This window comes from Stylophora pistillata, chromosome 7, assembly GCF_964205215.1.
Source record: "Stylophora pistillata chromosome 7, jaStyPist1.2, whole genome shotgun sequence".
Taxonomy (NCBI): domain Eukaryota; kingdom Metazoa; phylum Cnidaria; class Anthozoa; order Scleractinia; family Pocilloporidae; genus Stylophora; species Stylophora pistillata.
Window position 1 is genome coordinate 31,948,154 of NC_142525.1, and position 17,271 is coordinate 31,965,424.

Genomic DNA, 17,271 nt, shown 5'->3' on the forward strand with positions numbered 1-17,271 from the left:
TGCGCAGTCGTTAACAGAAGCTTCACTCTGAGGTTAATTCCTACTCCAAGGGTCAGAAAAACAACAGCAGTATATTTTTGCTGAGAAGCCGGCTGCATGCGATTGTGGTTACATGCTTGAAAGGTTTCGTATGAACGTAGACTTGCGTAATGATCCCAAGTACCTTCGTGTTTGCTTGCAAGTGTAGTAAGATGTTATCTAAGCTCTCAAAAATCATTAGCTCGAGCGGCGCAAACAAACTTAAATCGAGTCACGTATTTTCGCTTATCCTGCCCCTTCGAGGGGGTATGAAGTCGAACTAAGCTGATTTTACCCCGCATACCACTTCCAAGGTGAAAAAAAAAAATGGAAAATGCTTCCAATTCATTGAAAACAAATTATTTATTAGGCAATGTTTCCGTGCAGGGCGTATGGATTTATGAATAAAGAAAGAAAGTACTTTTACGTGTTTGAAAACTTATTTTCTCACTTTTTGAGTGAAAAAAAGTTTAAAATATCTGTGTATTCGAAGCGTTGAAACGTGTCGATAGAATTCATGTTTCAAATCGTCAGGAATTTGCATGGGATAATTTGCTAATTGTCATGTTAATACAGGGTGATGGTGTGAGAGGTCCTTCAAGTTAATTACATCTCTTATTTCCTTCTCTTTTCCCGGCTGAATATCTCTTCAATGCGTTCCTTTCTTGCGCGGTTTATACCAGCAAGTGGCCTGGCACATCTTTAGACCTAACGTCAACGTCGAGCAGTCAATAGAGCCACCTTAAGTTGAATCAGCGCGACGAGACGTCTTGTGTTTTCTTCGGAGGTGCAACAGCTAGGATCAAGTTTATATAGTTGATCAAATAATTTTCAACTAATCCACGGATTAATAGCAGTGGGTGGACCTCGCCCCTCATGCCTCACGAAAACCTCGATATCTTAGCTCAATACTTTTGAAAAACTGCCCTTCAAATTTGCCCTTTCATCACAATTAGCAGTAATGTCGCAATCTGATTGGCCAATTTGCCGTTGTCGATAAGGGTACAGACAACGCTGCCTGCGTCAGCGTGTCACGTACTGAAAGAATCGTTTCATTTGTCGTCGATATTCTGGTAAAAACCACTGTTGATTTGTTAAATCTTAGCAGAATCCATTTGATAAAATGCTCTTCAAATGTGTCTTTTTAAAGTCGGATCCCCGACGCTTTTTCAGTCTCTAACCTGAAAAAGGCCACCTCTGGATTGTTCATCGTGCATCATGGTGTCGAACGGAATCTGACCTTTTTTTCCAATGGCGAAAAAGATGTAACCGAGACTTTTCAATTCATGAAGATCGAGTTTAGCTTGTTGTTTTTCGAGAGTTTATTGCACGTAGTGAGTAGATGTTGACACCTGTATAACTCACTATATTTTCAGAAAGAGTAACGACAGTTTAAAAAGCAGTTAGGAAATGTAAAAAACATCTGCAACATTTCAAAGATACAGTTACTTGCATTTTCAAGTCTTCACGCCCGAGCTTACTCACCACATAGCGTTAGTTTAACGTTTTACTCCTGAGATCTCGAGAATAATTCTCCTCACTGTCCATCAGACGTTTCTTTGAGTGGTAGTTGCGAGAATTTGGTGTCGTTTACGCAATTAAACTGAGTTCCCCGGCTGTTGCCTAGATGCTATATATTGGATTGATGTTGTAGGGAGGAATTGCTTCTCCATCTTTATCTCGTACTACGTTATATCTTGATAGACTATCAAATGACTGAAAAAATTTCTCAAATACCTTTCCAGTTACGGTAGTAAAAGCTACTCAGGTCCCCACTAGCTAAGTGCTGCTTCCTCATGCAGAGTAAATTTACTTAAGTGGGGCCAGAAATTTTATACCAATTGCTAGTTACAGGTTTATCCAATCGTTCACTAGAAGGCTATGATATGCAAGTTGATACGAAATTCACACCTTCAGCTAGCGATTCACACCCTCAAAAAAATAAATTTTGTCCCATTGCCGGTTCCCATCTGACTTTTCCATAAGTTTCGAATTCAGTGACAGTTTATCAGTTCTACCTTACACTCCTGGGTTAAGTTAAGTCTATTACTACAACCAATACCGCTGGCCACTACGATCTTGCCAAGGAATACATCAAAATGGTTCTGCTACGTTTACGAGACTAGCATTCCTACCGGCAGTTCATCTTGTCAATTCATGTTACAGAAACCAGTGGACGCTTAGGTGCTGTGAGGGGTCTGGGTCAAGTTCCGATTTTAACTGCGTGGAAGTGTCTTAGGCTAAGCTTTTTGCCCGTTAGGAAAATTCAAGTTTTTCCTGTTGAGGACAGCTAATTGAGATGTTCGGCTAATGCATGGCAATTAAAATGTGCTATTGTTTATCTATTAATCAATCTGTACGTTTATTTATTCATTTTCTTTCCTATTTAATTTAGCGATTTATTACATACACTGCAAATTTATTTCGTCTCTGCAAAAAAAGCTGAAAAAAAAAGAAAAGAAAAAATTCCAGTCAGCGAAGGCAAACAATAGACCATGAAGTGAGAAAAATACGAAATCATAGCTAAAGCGATATGTTCGATAAAAATCTTAACAGCGCACACGAACTTGTCACGTCGAATCTTTTTCCTCTGTCGCAGCTCGCACATGTGCTTCATACGCTGAAGAGTTTCATGTTTCTACCGCAGCACCGCCGTTCGGGTCAAGAACATAATAATAACTCATAATTTTTGACGCTAACTACCAACAAAAAAAAGAGAGGTGAACGTTTCCTTCAACCCCTTGCATTGCGTTGCATCTGGTGATAAACAAAATTCTGATCATGTGTACTATGGCATAAATTCACGACTGAAACATCTCAATTTTTGAAAGTGCTTGTTCTACTGATTTGATTATAGCTGTCATATACTTGAAAAAAGCACTTCATCATGCGTAAATACAGTGTAATTGTAAGGCAGATTGAAGTTTCTTGGCGAAGAAAGATAAGAAATGCTTTGGCGAGAATATTTCTGATTACCAAAACATACTTCATGAATGGTTTAAAATCACTTTCTATGGCACACGTCGCTGAGTTTCGGCAGTCGCCGGTTGAAATCGTGAAACGACAGACCAAAGAAAATGTGTCTCCTTTGAAGACAGCGTTTTTATGTAAATGCAAGTGATCCTTTTAGTTTTGTGTAGTTATAACTCAGTGATCGGCGAAATTGTTTGTTATGAATTTTCCCGCAACACCTGCCTTGAGGTAAATTTTTAAAGCACTTCTGTGACAATCGACCAGCCCATGGCAAAAATCCATTAGCAGCCAGACATGGTACTGTCTGAAAATCGGAATTTAATTATTTCTTTTACATTCAGCGCGGGGTGTTGTCGCGAGATTTGACCGTGAATTTCAGTTTTTAACGGCTTTTGAACTGATAAGTCTGCATCTAGTAAGTGAAACACGGCATAAAATTTCTTTTATTCGCTTTACGTTTGGTATCGAAGACCGGCGTTTGACAGCTCTGTCCGTTTGATCTGAATGGCTTTCCCAGACAATAAAGAAAAAAAAACAACATTTATGAAATCTATTGCTTTCCGTGAAAGATCCAGCTGTGTATATCCATAGCTCAGAACGATTTTGCTCTATATATTTCTTCATTTTTTTCTTTATATTGATATATTTCTATTTTATAAGTTTTTGCTCTTTTTTGTTACTTTATTTCAATGGTTTATTTTTGGTTTACCTTTAAATAGAGCCTAAAAGGTACCAAATTATTTTCACATCTTTCTTCTTCGATCTCGTCAGACCTCAGAGTTTTCAGAATCTTTTAAAAACTCGGTGAAAGTAACTGATGATTTATGGGTCCCAGCTTCTTTTTATAGATCATCTTTGTCAACATTTCAAACATTTGTCAGAGATGAAAGTAATCCTTGGCAGGAGCCCATTAATGGGCCTCCTGCCCTTGGTTCATAGCGCAAAATTGTCAACTTCAAGTTAACTAGAAAAGTGGCATTAAGCCAGATGCTGGAATGGGCTGAAGCGCGTTCTTAGCTTATGGATCGAAGACCATTTCATTTCTTGTGGCTTGACGGTCATCATAAAGCCAAATGACTGCAGTCTAAATGTTACTTTTTTCCTCAACAAACAAAGAACTATTTTCACAAGGGCTACCTGTGAACACGTGCAAATCACAAGTCACCAGCGCGCGTCACAGTAAATCGTGTCGAAATATACATTACTCAAATCCGTTATATTTTCCATTTTATTTTGTTTTTCACGTTTTCTGATTATCATGTCATCAACGATCGAACTCCAAACGTTGTGCTTTCTAATTGATCCTGTGCCTGTAGGAGATTCCGGTGTTTTTCAGAATATTTTCCTCAACTGTCACTTTTCAGAACAATGAAGCAAATCTTGTGAAGGCACCTTCGTTACGCGCACCTTTCGTGACTTTCTGACCGTCCTTGTAATTTAAAACGTACACAGATCCCGAGTTGAATGTAATTGTTTGAATTGGCCTTACCCCAAAAAGGACGAATTGACATAAATATTTTGTTAAAGCTCACGCGATAGCATATTTTAAACGGGCGATCATTCCTATGAAAAGAGAATGTTCATCTTCGCGTAAAATTTTCAAAGCTTGTCGTACCATGATGCTGAGCGGTATTATTCGCGCCATTTTCCTCGCTATATTTTCGCGGGAAAGCCATTCATGGTCCCTCATCACGTGTTTTTAGTTGTCATTTAATCCAATCAGAACACTCACATGTGGACTATTTGCCATTCAACTCTAATTCATTGTTCTCGGCTAAACCAATCAGATGTCCTGTCTCTACTCTGTTGTTGTTGTCAAAATGCAAAATAGCTCGTATTTTTGAGACCTCGTGGAAAAGCTAGAAAAATTTTTTTGTGGCGTCCCACCCACCACGTCTGAGTTTGTGCGGATTTCGCTGCATTTGAAGGATTCATTCACGAACATCATAGATGCGAGAATATGCCAGAATCTAGCATTGATAACAGGGATGTATTGGAGTGCGTTGAAGCCGGAGGTCGCCGTAAGAAAGCAAGATTTCCTAATCAGTGGAGTTCGACTAATACAACACCTCACCAGCGAACATTGGAACTCGAAGGAGTCATCGAGGTTTTGCGCGAATACGATTCAGTCGAAGGCAATGATATAAACTGCTCTATTTGTGGTAGGTACAATTTTTTCTCACATATTATTATTTCTGTGGTTATTTGAGGCCATATACGCAACAAATGGCACATTCGCCGCCGCTAAATAAAATCTTCATTCAAATACGCGCTCATGTTTACAAGAGTAGCGAAACGAATAATTCTAATTTATTTACCGTTTTTGGCCTCAATAACCCTTCCTTTACACAAACTTGAATTATTTGCTTATTCTGAGATATATGCTGTAATTTTTTGTCTTTTCATTGAAATTTGAAATTTTAAGAATTTTTTTTCAATTTTTACTACGCTTCATCCTAATTATTTAGCTGAGCAAACAAATAAGCTACGAGTTCTGAGGGGGTTTATGTCGAGACCTGCATTTTAGAAAAATTTTCAAAGAGACTGTTAATTTGTTACTGTCCTGTTGTTTGAAAAGATGCTTAACTATAATTTGGAAGATTTTTTGGTGTATTTGTGTTCGGAGCTATGAAAATTTGGGTACAAACTTTGTAGCAATTTCACGCTCTGTGTCATGTGAGAGGCCTCGTGTTTCGCTTTCGTCATCCCGGAACTTTTTTCATTGGAACAAAATTTTCCGTTTTCGAGCATCGAAACCGGTTGAAAATCGCATATTCATTAAAGCTAAAACCTCAAATGATTTCTTGTTAAAGGTTTTGTAGACTGTCTATCATTCGTCAATTTTTTCCTAATTTTTTTTTTTATTGTCAAACTTGGCGACATGTTAAATATCGACTGTATGTCTTTTAGGTAGGAGGGAGAACTTGTCTTTGCCGGCTGGCCGGTGCTATTTTGTTTATTTAGAAGCATAATTTTTTCATTTTGCAGGAAAACTCTATAAAAGTAAGGTGTGTTTCACAAAGCACTTATGGGAGCATAGCGTTTACTGGGATCTGTTCGATGCGCTAAAAAATCAAGAGCGTGTCTTGTCGATTCAGGCCGCAATTATACTATCGCAACCATATCTGGAATTTTTGCTCGTAACCTCGCCGACATCGACAGAAAAGAAGAAAGAAGACCCTAAACCGAATAGCATTTATCGCAAAAATGCCACAAGAAAAAGGCAACGAGAATCATCGACATGTTCTGTAGACTTTTAATTTCTTAAATATTTTTCCATATTATGTATATTATATGGTGTGGCAAACGGTCTACACTTGTTTATATCACTTGTAAAAGTGCCTTTGAATTTATATATATCTATAAATATATAAGAAGAGAGAAGTTAAAAAAAGGTGTAAATGATCAGTATTTTGTTGTGGGAGAAAGATTTAATTCTTGTATCATAGACCCACGTTGTGAATGATGTTTGTATTTCGTTTATTTCCAAAGTGACAAAGCTCGATATCTCGAGATTAAAAAACGAATTTATTCTGAAGTTGTTAAATGCCAATAAAGTTCATTGGATCAAGCTTGTGTAGGAGAATAAATGTGCTTGTCTGGGTGATGTTTTGGCTGGGTGAACCACTTAACAAGGTTTTGAATTTCTTTGACAGACACCTCGAAATTTAAATTTACAAGCAAAAATGAAATCAGCCATTTGTAGGCGATGCGTAAACTATATTTAGCTTCTCGGTTTATAAAATTTTTGGACCTTTTATGCGGCAAGAGCCTCTTTCGCAAAGTACACTTATGACTGGGCTTTGTGTTATGTTATGTTTACAATAATACCCCATGGGAATACTTATGTAAGAAGTTGGAATTCCAAACATTTTTCTCAAGAAACAAGTTCTGTCAACTTTTTGGAAGCTTCCTGCGGAGGTCACAAATAAGTAATCGTTAGGATAAAGGAGCTGCTGGAAGGCATTTGAAACGTTGTAAATATCCCCACGAATAGGTTTCTCGTTCGCATCGGGAGTTAACTCAATACGGTATTCATAAGATCTCGTAATGCCTGATTAACCTCAGTGGCGGAAACTTGCGCCCGCGCTAAATACGCGGAAAAAATTGTACACTAGGCGAAAGGCAAGCCGTCGATTTCAAGTCTGCTAACCATATTAATTTCCATTTCGCCAACTTTGCTTAGCTATTTTCGTATTTTGTTTGTAGTGTTGCTTTCACTTCACTCTCTTCAACAGCTATTTCGAGACGCTTGGCTGTATTATGCAAATGCAAGGATAAAGGTTTCATACCAACTGCATTTTTGTTTTTTCATTTGTATTGGAATAACTTTCTGCTTCGCTGACTTGAACAAACCTGATCGATGTGGTTCTGATATCGCATTGATTGCGTGTGGAGGAGAAGATAACACAAGAACGTGTCTCGAATTTTTTGGGGTTTTTGCAATCGAGAGTTTGAGCTGATAGGGAAGCGAGTGATGCTCGCGAAACGGTACGACTGTCTTTTTCTCCGCCACCGGAAATGGCTGATTACAGCCGAGCCCTGGTTTCTTTTGATGTGATTTACGACCGACTACGCTTTGTCTTTTTTTGATCCATGCGGAATCGAATTTACTTGTTAACATTTCTTTTGATTGATAATGCATATCTACATTCAGAAGAGGTGATCATTCAAAGATTGGGCTCTGTTACAAATACAAATACCTGTGTTACAAAAACATCAACTTGCGAAATTAGCCAATCAATTGAATATAATCGAATCAACTCCATAAGGTGCCACTACACGAAGGTCTCCGACTGTAATATCTTTATCTTCAAGTACACTTCCGTCCTCGCGAGGTTTTTGGCGTTACAATTTTGGTATGGCTTTTGTAAATATTATCGTTTCCTGATGCTGTTTCCGGCATCCAGATTTGACTGGGGGGTTATTTAATTTGCTTTTTTTTTTCTTCTTCTGATAGCTCCGTGAGCTCTATGTTAAACAAGTTCTGTTTAAAGAGATTGTCTATAGGTTCACGGGCCAATTGCTAAAAATGTATAAAATTTTATCCTTGGATCTGTTCATGCCTACGTTTTTACGCACACAAGAGGTGCAGACGTGTGAAAGACAGATTGCAGCTGACATCGAAACACATCGCCCACCAACATGTACTGGCCACATGCAAGTATAATATTTGACATAATTTACAGTATTGACGATAAAAAAAAGTCCTGAGCATGCACGCAATCGACTCTCCACGGTTATGTAGGACTCCAGAACTGATTTGGCCCATCGCAGGCATCTCTACATTGCTTGTGAAAACAAACAAAACAAAAAAATTCATTTATTTCCGACAAAAAACAAGCAAGTTGGTAAATATCCCACCAGACTAAGGGTACATAATCCTGTGAAAGGTTGCAGACATCTATTTTCAACACGCTGGCGGTGATACTAAGGGAAATTTGACTAAGACAACTAAATTAGCGACGGGTAGTTCAGAGTTCAAAGGGCACTTACCCGTTGGTAGGTAGAAAACGGCTACTTAGTCTTGCTGATCGAAAAACTATCTGGAATAAAGTGCAGTTATGAATGTGAAGATTTTCTAAGATGTCTATCGTTTTTCCTTTTATACCAACTAAAATTAATCTTGACTATTTTTTATCTCTCGTCACGCGACATGGACAGACATGTACTGGACCGGACAACAAAGGTGCACTGGGTGTTGTTTGTCCAAGTCCCATTGCCCCGACTGGTTCTTGGAATTCGGATCAAAATCCGCGCATTGACAAGTAACGGCTACCCGCTGTTCTTTTGTTCAACCAGTGTTTTTTTCCACCGGTGTTTTTTTTCCTTCAATAATATCGAGCAGAAATTATACGTGGGAAATTAGCTTGCGATTCCGGGGAAAGAATGCCGCTTTTCGCTTTTAACCGTTTCCTTCTTTGCGCCCTCTACCCAATTGAAAGAATCGTCAGATCGTAAGTTATCGAGGGAGAACGCGGCAAAAACAGGTACTCTCTCTCTTCCACGACCTTATTTCTGTTGCGTGCAGAGAAATGAAGGTAACTTTTAATGAAGTTCAGAAATTCCTGATTGAAAAGTTTGAAAGTGTTAAGGGGTCACAAAACGGAACACACAACGGAAGAATAGGACGAGAAGACCCGCGCTTGGAATATCCTGTCAGAGGGGCGGGAAACGCTATAGAAATAACCTCTATTGTGCAGAGCGAAGACTAGCTTTGCATAAAAGAATCCTCGAGGAATGATGGCCATGGATACTTGAGTTTGGAAGCGAGTTATGGTAGTGAACTAAATCTACACGGATGCCCCTCCCCGTTACTCTAGGGCTTGAAGCGTGAAAGCACAATACAACTGGTTTCAATCTTCCGATGATAGCATCAAGGAAAAACCCTGACTCTTCCTCTTGAGCAAGTGAATTGGTTTACAGCCGAATTATGCTCTCTAGAAAGCTTGCCAAATTCTGCACAAATTTAATGATATTTCAGAAATCTGCAAGAAGTATTTTTTGAAAAGCCAGATCTTTCTGATGCGTACTTTACGCTAGTTAATGAGCATGTAATTTTCTTAATAGGCGAACTAAAAGGTGATCTGCATTCGATTTCTTTGTACATTCACAATTTTGTCCATAACTTTTTTCGGCTGACGGCAAAATTTCAAATATGTCCTGGATTGTAGGGTGATCTCGGCTTGGTTAGGTTAGTCAACAACAACAACAACAATTTTATTAGGTACTTCCATAAGTAGTACATGGCATTACCTAAGTAAGAATAAGTAACAATAATTATTTAACATCATTTCGTCTTTAACAGAACTTCTTGTCTGATATTCATTATTTGGAATATAAAAGCAGAAATGAGTCTACATATCAGCTGTATTAAAAAGGAATAACACTTTAGAGTTATGATCAAAGTTTTCAAAGCAAGGATACTTTCTTGCGATTTTGTAGTCCGAGAGGGAATGTTGTTGGAAACAGTAACTGACCTTTCGACTTCTACTGAGCGGAAATCACCAATAGACTTCCTGTCATAGTTTACAGTCCAGTAGCAATTACACAACACAAGCTATTTAAGGGTTCAAACCATTCACAGTATTTGGATCGTCCTGTGGTGTTCTTTAGAATTCAACTTCTTCACAAGAACGTCAAGAACCATACAGGTCCTAAACGGGGATTAGATGCGCCTTACTCAAGACAGGGGGTTCATACGGAGAAGTGGACGTTGGCTTTTGCCCTTTTCACCCTGAACCGGGACACAAGACTTTCTTTTTAGGAGCCGCTTTTTGGTCTCGTCCGGCCAAACAACAAATGCAAAAGAGATGTAAGTAAACACAGCCGAACTGAACAACATCTAAATCGCGACTCCGCCGCGCATAACAGACTGATAGGTGTTTATTGCACGAGGTTAGTTATAGCAAATTCAAACCAGGCAGCGACTCGTCAGTCAACGAAAGATAATTTTCAGCCGGCAAGATACTAAGTCCATCAGTTGTCGGCATCCTTGAAATCCTCCCATGGCTGAGAGGGTATTATTGAATAAAAGCAAATTAAAAAGCTTTTCCGGATGCGGTAGGTCTTATTTATGCCGGATATCTTATAAGGAAGAAAAAATGTTAAACGCGCTGTTTTGCGTCTAGCCAACTAAGGACAAGTTAGGTTGTTTTCTTTTGTTGGGTGAAAATTTTGTCACGGCCTCAGCAGGGCTTGAAAACTGTCGTTTTCTCTTATAAAAGCCGATCAATATTCCAGGTTCTGCCCCAAACAGGTTCGGGATTTCAGAAGCCTTACGGCTACAGTGGCGACATTAGACATATAGAAGGACTCCAAAAGTCAGATCCGACCTTTGAAGGGAGCCCATAGCCGAACAAGGAGCTATTCAACTCAACTGGCTTTACCTCAGCTAAAGTCGGATGTGGGAGTGGCAGTCCTTACCACATTGAGAGCAGACAGGAGCTCTTAGGGCAGATGTGGCTGGTATTGGGGTGATCTCCCAACGTGCTTTCCTTCCGTTTGGTTGTGTTTACTTTGGCCAGGCTCAAGATCTTCTCCTCGCCTAACATCAGCTGTTTTTGTTTAGCACACTGCGTCACCTTCCAGATCAGTGTCGATGTTCAGAACTTTTGTATCGCTTTAATATCGCGCAGCACGTCCAATCAACAGTTCTTTTGTCAGAGGCTTGCCAAGCCAACATAGCCCTTTTTTTTTTCTCTGAATAACGAGTACAGGGTGGAAAGAACTTCACGTGTTAGGGCTAAGGTACTTGACGACCCGTCACGTGTTGACGTTGAGGATACAGGGAAGGCAGGAGAGTCAAATATAGTGAGTCATCCTGAACTATTTAGCATCATTCACGTCTGTAGATCAAACTTAGGAAGAATAACCCTCCTTTGCTGGGAATGATATGATGATGTAAAAGATTGATGGTCTGATTGCAGGATTTCCCTCGGCGAGCTGGTTTCTAGTTTTAGAAGTCTGAGTCTTATCCTGGCCGGGTCATTGTGTTTTCTTAAACAACTCTCATCATGCTGAGTTCCACCTACTCCACCCACAGTACCACTCACTCCAGCCAGAGTGCTACCCACTCCACCCAGCAGGAGTATAAATGGCTATAGGCAAACTGTGGAGGAAACATGACATGTTTGGGGAAGGATCATCCCCGGGTACCCCTCCCACGTGTGACTTACCCTTAGTGCTCGCTCCGTGCTTACTTCAGCTCGCGCGAAAAAACAAAAAATAATGATAATGAGAAACTAAAACTGAAACAAACGAAAATATTGCTTTTTTCTGGGTGTCGATAGCCACGTAAGTCAACTCTCAGGGGTCACCAGTTCCCTGAGGGTAAAGGTGGGAAACTGGTTCCGCATATATCCACAAAACACTAACAGTATATTGTCAACGTACGCCTGTTATTTCCACATCCTGATACTTGGAATTTATTACCAACGCTTGCACCGTTTCAACAGTTTTCGGTCACGAAAAGGCACCCTGTTCAAGAGGCTAAAAACACCTCCAAAGCCGCAACACGTCTAGTGATCAGTAACTGTGAAGATAAGAGTAACTTCCCTCCTTCCTCCTGAGACTTGAACCTCACCTAGATTTCTTGGCTTGCATCCATGCATATTTGAAAAAATATTTTGCCCTGGAGTAATAAAGCCTTAGTCTTTGCATTATATTGACCTCAAGTGGAAAGTATCTTAGTTCTTTATTCCTACAATTCGGCTGCAAGTTATGGACATTTTCTGGAGATAGGGACAGACCAGGTGTAAACAATACCCACATTCAAGGGGAACTACTAAGGATGAGGTTAATTGTAGAGGTACTGAAGAAAATTACTAATATCTTCAATAATCAAACAATATTTCTTTATTATAAATGTTACATTTTGCTGATATTGTATAAAGTCATTCAAATATATCCACCTTCAAAAATTATATGAACATGTCAGTGCGTGTGTTGATTTTGGAGAAAATGAAAGTCTAACAGAAAGATTTTGTATCCAGGGTACCCTATTGACATTGGATGTTTTTAGTGTGGAGTTTTCCTTTTTACATGCTGAATATGATATGAAAGTTTACCAGAACACTTTGACCATATGATATAGTGTTGTTACGATATACTCATCCATCAGAATCTGACCAATTGCACACCCACCCCTCCCCTAACTAAATGTTAACCCTACCTTGTTATCAGTGGACTGTTGTTGGCTTAAGGGAGAGAGGGTAGGTGCGCTGTTGCTCAGACACTGACAAAAATGCCTAATCTGTATGATTGATATGTTCGATATGGAGGCATGTGTCCTTGCTATTAACAATATCAAAAATAAAAAAAATGTAAATACTGGATTTCATGAAGTTTACAAGGGCCCTTTCCACAGAAGGAATAAATATCATGTAGGCTTAGAAAATTGAACTTTATATGAATAAAAGAGAATTTGAATTGGGAATCAGTGCTCAAGGGAAGAAACTGTATCATAATCCAACTTCTTATTCCCTTGTCCATGCTGTCAATTCTAGGATTATTTTCTGACTCTTGATCTCTTTCTAAGGTCACCACTCAAAGCTAAACTTGTTCTTGCTTTTGTCCAGTTAGCACTTGATTTACGCCTGCTCTGGCGACTTGGTGGGGACACAGTACTTTGGCTGCTTTGAGGTCTGCTGAGATGTTCTGGGAACAAAGCCAAAACAACTGTAGAGATTATTAATTAAACCTACAGCCATAGTAGAACTATTCTAATGCCTTTAAAGAAAGATGTAAGCTTGTGGGCTCTTCACTGGAGGTATAGCTAAAGGGGGAAAGGAAAGGTGGCTTGGGGGGTGGTGTACTGAACCACAGATTGACCAGTCCAGACCACAAGCCCTGCCTCATCCTGGTTCTATGTCATTGAACAAGACATTCAACTATGACAGTGCCTTTCTCCTCCTGATAGTATGAACAGGTTCCAGCAAATTGTCAGAGGAACCTTAAAAAATGCTGGTAACGTTACCTGTGATCAAGTAACATCTCGGCCAAGAGGAATAGTTATATTCCTAGTCACTGGATAGTGAAGAAACAGGAAATAAGCACTGCTGCAATTTTGGACAACTTGGCCTCAACTATCTAATCCTAGCTACAAAGGAATCCTAAGGTGCAAGTTTACTTTCTACTGTCATTGAACATTAAATTTATCCACCCTTTTTACTGCCAGGAGTGACCATAATAGATTTCCTCTCAAAATACTAACATCCTTTCGATCAAAAGGATAAAGTGACAACAGAAAAATAGCATTTAGGGAAAATTGCTTAATTCAACACCTAATTCTTGATGCAAAAGATCATTAGGAAAGCAAAGATGTTTGTTTATATATTTAGATTTTCAGAGGGTCAATGAAACTACTACTCTCTGTTTGTCATGAAATAAAAAGGATGTCAAGACTTACGCAGAAAAGATGATGTTATTGTCTTGATGTCATTTAGTAGGGGAGTGTATGTTTCTTCTCCTTCTTTTCCTTGAGATGAAAAGAAAATAGAAAGGGAAAAAAAACATTAAAAGGAAACTGCAAAATGTATTGCATAATCATACAATCCCCTGGCAGTTATTGGATCAGACAATCCAAATTAAAGCCTTAACCAAGGTCAAAATATTGTCTTCTTCAGCACGACACAATGGCCTCAAAGTTCTTCTCCACCCAGGGATATATCTGGGTACCTTACTTTCACTAAACTATTACCTCTTAAGATTTTCCTAAAGAAAATATTAAATTCAAGGGCTAAGAAATCATTTTTTCCTTCCGGTCACCCTCCTAGTTTTCCACAACTATTATATAGGGTAACATTTAGCAAACAAGGATCAGCAAACAATATCTGATTGACAATTTAAAGGCATCAGGCCATTTGAAAGTGGTGTAAGGAATAAAGCTTTTTTTCACTTTTGATTCAATGTTAAATTCTCCTCTTGTTTCACAAGAGAATAAAAGAGAATTTGCATGAAAGATTTAAGAGTCCATCAGAAACACTTTGAGTATTTTGAGCAACTCTTTCAATTTTGTTTCTATTATATTATGAACCGTAGCTGTTCAAGTCCTCAATGGATAAAATAAATGAGTAAATAAATAAATAAATGAATGGATAAATAATTTTAAAAATAAAGCTACAGATTAAGAAACAAGATTTTATTCCTAGTAAATCTCGAGATTTGGTTGCGTGTGGCCAGATGTGTCATGTAAAAGAAAACAAAGTTTCATGAATATAAAATATTTCAACTAAGGGTGAATACCACGATAAATATAAGTTTATGGATATGATATTATGCGACACTTACTATCAACTTTGATGAGGATAAATGAGTGCCTCGCTTTTAGATGCTGTGTAGCGTAATCGCCTTTATGTTCAAGCAAATTTTTCAGATTACCCGACTCATCTGACAAGTCGATTACCTCTGAAACACAAACCCGTGTTGAGCATTAAACAACAAGCAAACAGTTTATCATCAAACAACACACCAAAGTCAATAAAGCACAAATGAGCAAGCACACACGGAAAACAAAACGAAATCTCTAATCACCTTCTCTATCTCGTCGACACCTTTTCTTAATGTCCTCCAGAAGAACCTTTGTCAAACAGTTTGGGTTAAAGAGAGCTTCTTGACAGTCTAAACATATAAAAACGACGAGTCATTGAGTTAATTTCCAGAGAAGTTGAGTGACTAATATATACTGTATGTCGGAAACATCGCCAAGGAAATTCCGATGGGTTGACTAAGAATCGCGCCAATTCGGACTACACCTACCTCCAAATCTCACCGTGATAAACATCTTGATTTAAGGAAGTTCAAATAAATAAATTTTAAAGAAACAAGTTCACTTTTTCATAACACAGCACATTTTTTGTATTGTTTTGATCTTTGATCTGCGCTTTGTGTTGGAATGTTGTTAAGTCGGCTTTGTCATCATTCAAGCGAACAACAATTTAGCTATTGTTTGACAATTACTGTGCCATGGAGACTGCGAAGTTAATCCAGGACAAACAAAAGGCGCTCAGAGAGGGCCTTTGACCTCTTTGCGCTCTTCGTGGTGGAATGAATGCGTTTGAAACCGTTACTGATCCCTCTTGCGTCACACCGAAGTGAGGCCGTCACGAGAACCAACTTACCCTTATCGAAAAAAAAAAAAAAAAAAAAACACAAAATGGCAAAAACAAAAAAGAAAACAAACCAACAAACGGACAGACAGATTATCCAAAATCCGTGAGGTTTATTTGAAACGTCCGATCGTCGTGTCTGAAGAATTTTACAAAGCTGCGAAATGAGCTCGTTTCAAATGGAGCAAGACTTCATGGAAAGTAGGCTTTTGTACATTATGCTAGCATTTTTTCGAGCATTTTAGTGAGGCAAAAACATTGAGCATTATTCGAGCATTTTAGTGGCATTTTCCCGGAAAATTAATTTTTTCCGAGAAAATAAAATAGTAATTAAATTTGTTCAGTCCCGCTTCCAATTCACGAAAAAACCTAATACAGCTGAGTGGAGACTGAGGACAAGTCAGCGGTTTTACCTTTCAAGACTCAAAAGGCGGCCATGTTTGTTTTCTTCGTGATCGCCCGTATGAGTTACACGGGTCACGAAGAAAACATAAACCTGTATACGTTGTCGTTACTTGCAACACTTGTACGTAAGTGTAAACTTTCAAACTGATTAAAAAAAACCTTTGTATAATGAGCATTATCCAAGCATTTTTGTAACTTTTTTGGGGGAGACCGAGCATTTTAGTGGGAAAAATGGAGCATTAAGGTGGAGCATTTTAGTGGGGAAACAAAAGCATAATGTACAAAAGCCTAATGGAAAGGAAATGAACAAGTAAGGGACTGGTCATTTTTATCTGGAGGGGGGCTGGTGCAATGTAAAATATTCCATGCTTGATTTTTGCTGACCCCCCTTTTACTTTAACATGATTTTTGCTGACCCCCCCCCCTCCCATCCCCCTTGTCCTCGGGCATGCATGAAACAAAAAGTATCTATTTATCAAGTCACCATGTCCAACTGATAGACATTCTATTTAAAGCTACCTCAAATTTGGATTTGAGTTGCTCTTCGCCCAGCCCGTGTGTAGACAATTGTCGTAATGACATTAAAGTTCTCGGTGCTCTCAATCGTTTCTTCTTCTTCAGTCGACTCTTCTTCCTCTTCAGAGCTTGAAATACCAATCTCTGCAAGGACACAGTGTTCTTCCTCTGAGTCGTCTTCTGATTCACCACTGAGTGAATCAGAAGACGACTGATTGTTGCTCTTCCCATCCTCCTCTCTGTCAATGCGTTTAGCAAATTCTTGGATGATACTTTCTTTAATTGCTTCCAGCTTTGCCTTTTTTGTTCCATATTTTCCAAGGTTATGATGGTTATGTATAAAGCTATTTTAATAGGCTGTATTTGTTGATGGCATCCAGATGCAGCTTTTAACATTTTTCCTGGCAAAACGTTTGCATATTTTTAAAATACCCCCCCTTTACTGCCATGCATAAAAAATGGTGGCCCCTATTTGCACCAGCCCCCCTCCCGATAAATAATGACCTGTCCCTACTGAAAAAAAACTTCACGAAAGAAGTTATTAACTTGATCACGTTACCACGTTTTTTCTTTCTTAAAACCGAAAACAAATATTAATTTCAGATTTTTAGCCTGGGCTTACCAATCCCAATAGTTAAACAGAATAACAATACCAGTCTTTTAATAGCTAATCAGTATTTATCACTTGAAATTCACTGTTGAACATGCCTAGACTGCGTGCTAGTTTATCTCTCAAAGAATTTGTCGAAAT

At 38.8% G+C, this 17,271-nt stretch overlaps 2 protein-coding genes and 1 long non-coding RNA gene across 4 annotated transcripts; 1 reads left to right on the forward strand and 2 right to left on the reverse strand.

The window, feature by feature from the left end:
• Positions 1-362: 362 nt before the first annotated feature.
• LOC148727461 (uncharacterized) lies at positions 363-2,213 on the reverse strand. The gene is made up of 2 exons (XR_015990073.1): positions 1,504-2,213; positions 363-814 (listed from the first exon to the last, which is right to left on the reverse strand). It is a non-coding gene; the product is annotated as an uncharacterized LOC148727461 (long non-coding RNA).
• Positions 2,214-4,822: 2,609 nt separating this feature from the next.
• LOC111331326 (uncharacterized) lies at positions 4,823-6,562 on the forward strand. Its single transcript, XM_022936421.2, has 2 exons — positions 4,823-5,153; positions 5,980-6,562. Exons 1-2 carry the CDS (start codon positions 4,952-4,954, stop codon positions 6,249-6,251), a joined length of 474 nt encoding a protein of 157 aa, XP_022792156.1. The 5' UTR covers positions 4,823-4,951; the 3' UTR covers positions 6,252-6,562.
• Positions 6,563-12,325: 5,763 nt separating this feature from the next.
• On the reverse strand, positions 12,326-15,587 carry LOC111331533 (uncharacterized protein CXorf65 homolog). 2 transcript variants are annotated; one of them, XM_022936663.2, is made up of 5 exons: positions 15,250-15,587; positions 15,025-15,111; positions 14,782-14,898; positions 13,901-13,969; positions 12,326-13,170 (listed from the first exon to the last, which is right to left on the reverse strand). In XM_022936663.2, the coding sequence occupies exons 1-5, from the start codon at positions 15,272-15,274 to the stop codon at positions 13,001-13,003; spliced, it is 468 nt and encodes a 155-aa protein (XP_022792398.1). In that variant the 5' UTR covers positions 15,275-15,587; the 3' UTR covers positions 12,326-13,000. The 2 variants fall into 2 exon arrangements, with proteins under 2 accessions (XP_022792398.1, XP_022792405.1); XM_022936670.2 differs by having other exon boundaries at positions 12,326-13,149; positions 15,250-15,582.
• Between the last annotated feature and the right edge of the window lie 1,684 nt (positions 15,588-17,271).

What these genes read in the sequence shown, in the direction of transcription:
- LOC111331326 (XM_022936421.2), top strand. Translation starts at nt 4,952, where the DNA reads ATGCCAGAATCTAGCATTGATAACAGGGATGTATTGGAGTGCGTTGAA. An exon ending in TATAAACTGCTCTATTTGTG is followed by an intron (nt 5,154 to 5,979) that starts GTAGGTACAATT and finishes TTCATTTTGCAG; the next exon opens with GAAAACTCTATAAAAGTAAG.
- LOC111331533 (XM_022936663.2), bottom strand. Translation starts at nt 15,274, where the DNA reads ATGTTTATCACGGTGAGATTTGGAG. An exon ending in TATCACGGTGAGATTTGGAG is followed by an intron (nt 15,112 to 15,249) that starts GTAGGTGTAGTC and finishes TTATATGTTTAG; the next exon opens with ACTGTCAAGAAGCTCTCTTT. An exon ending in GTGTCGACGAGATAGAGAAG is followed by an intron (nt 14,899 to 15,024) that starts GTGATTAGAGAT and finishes TTTGTGTTTCAG; the next exon opens with AGGTAATCGACTTGTCAGAT.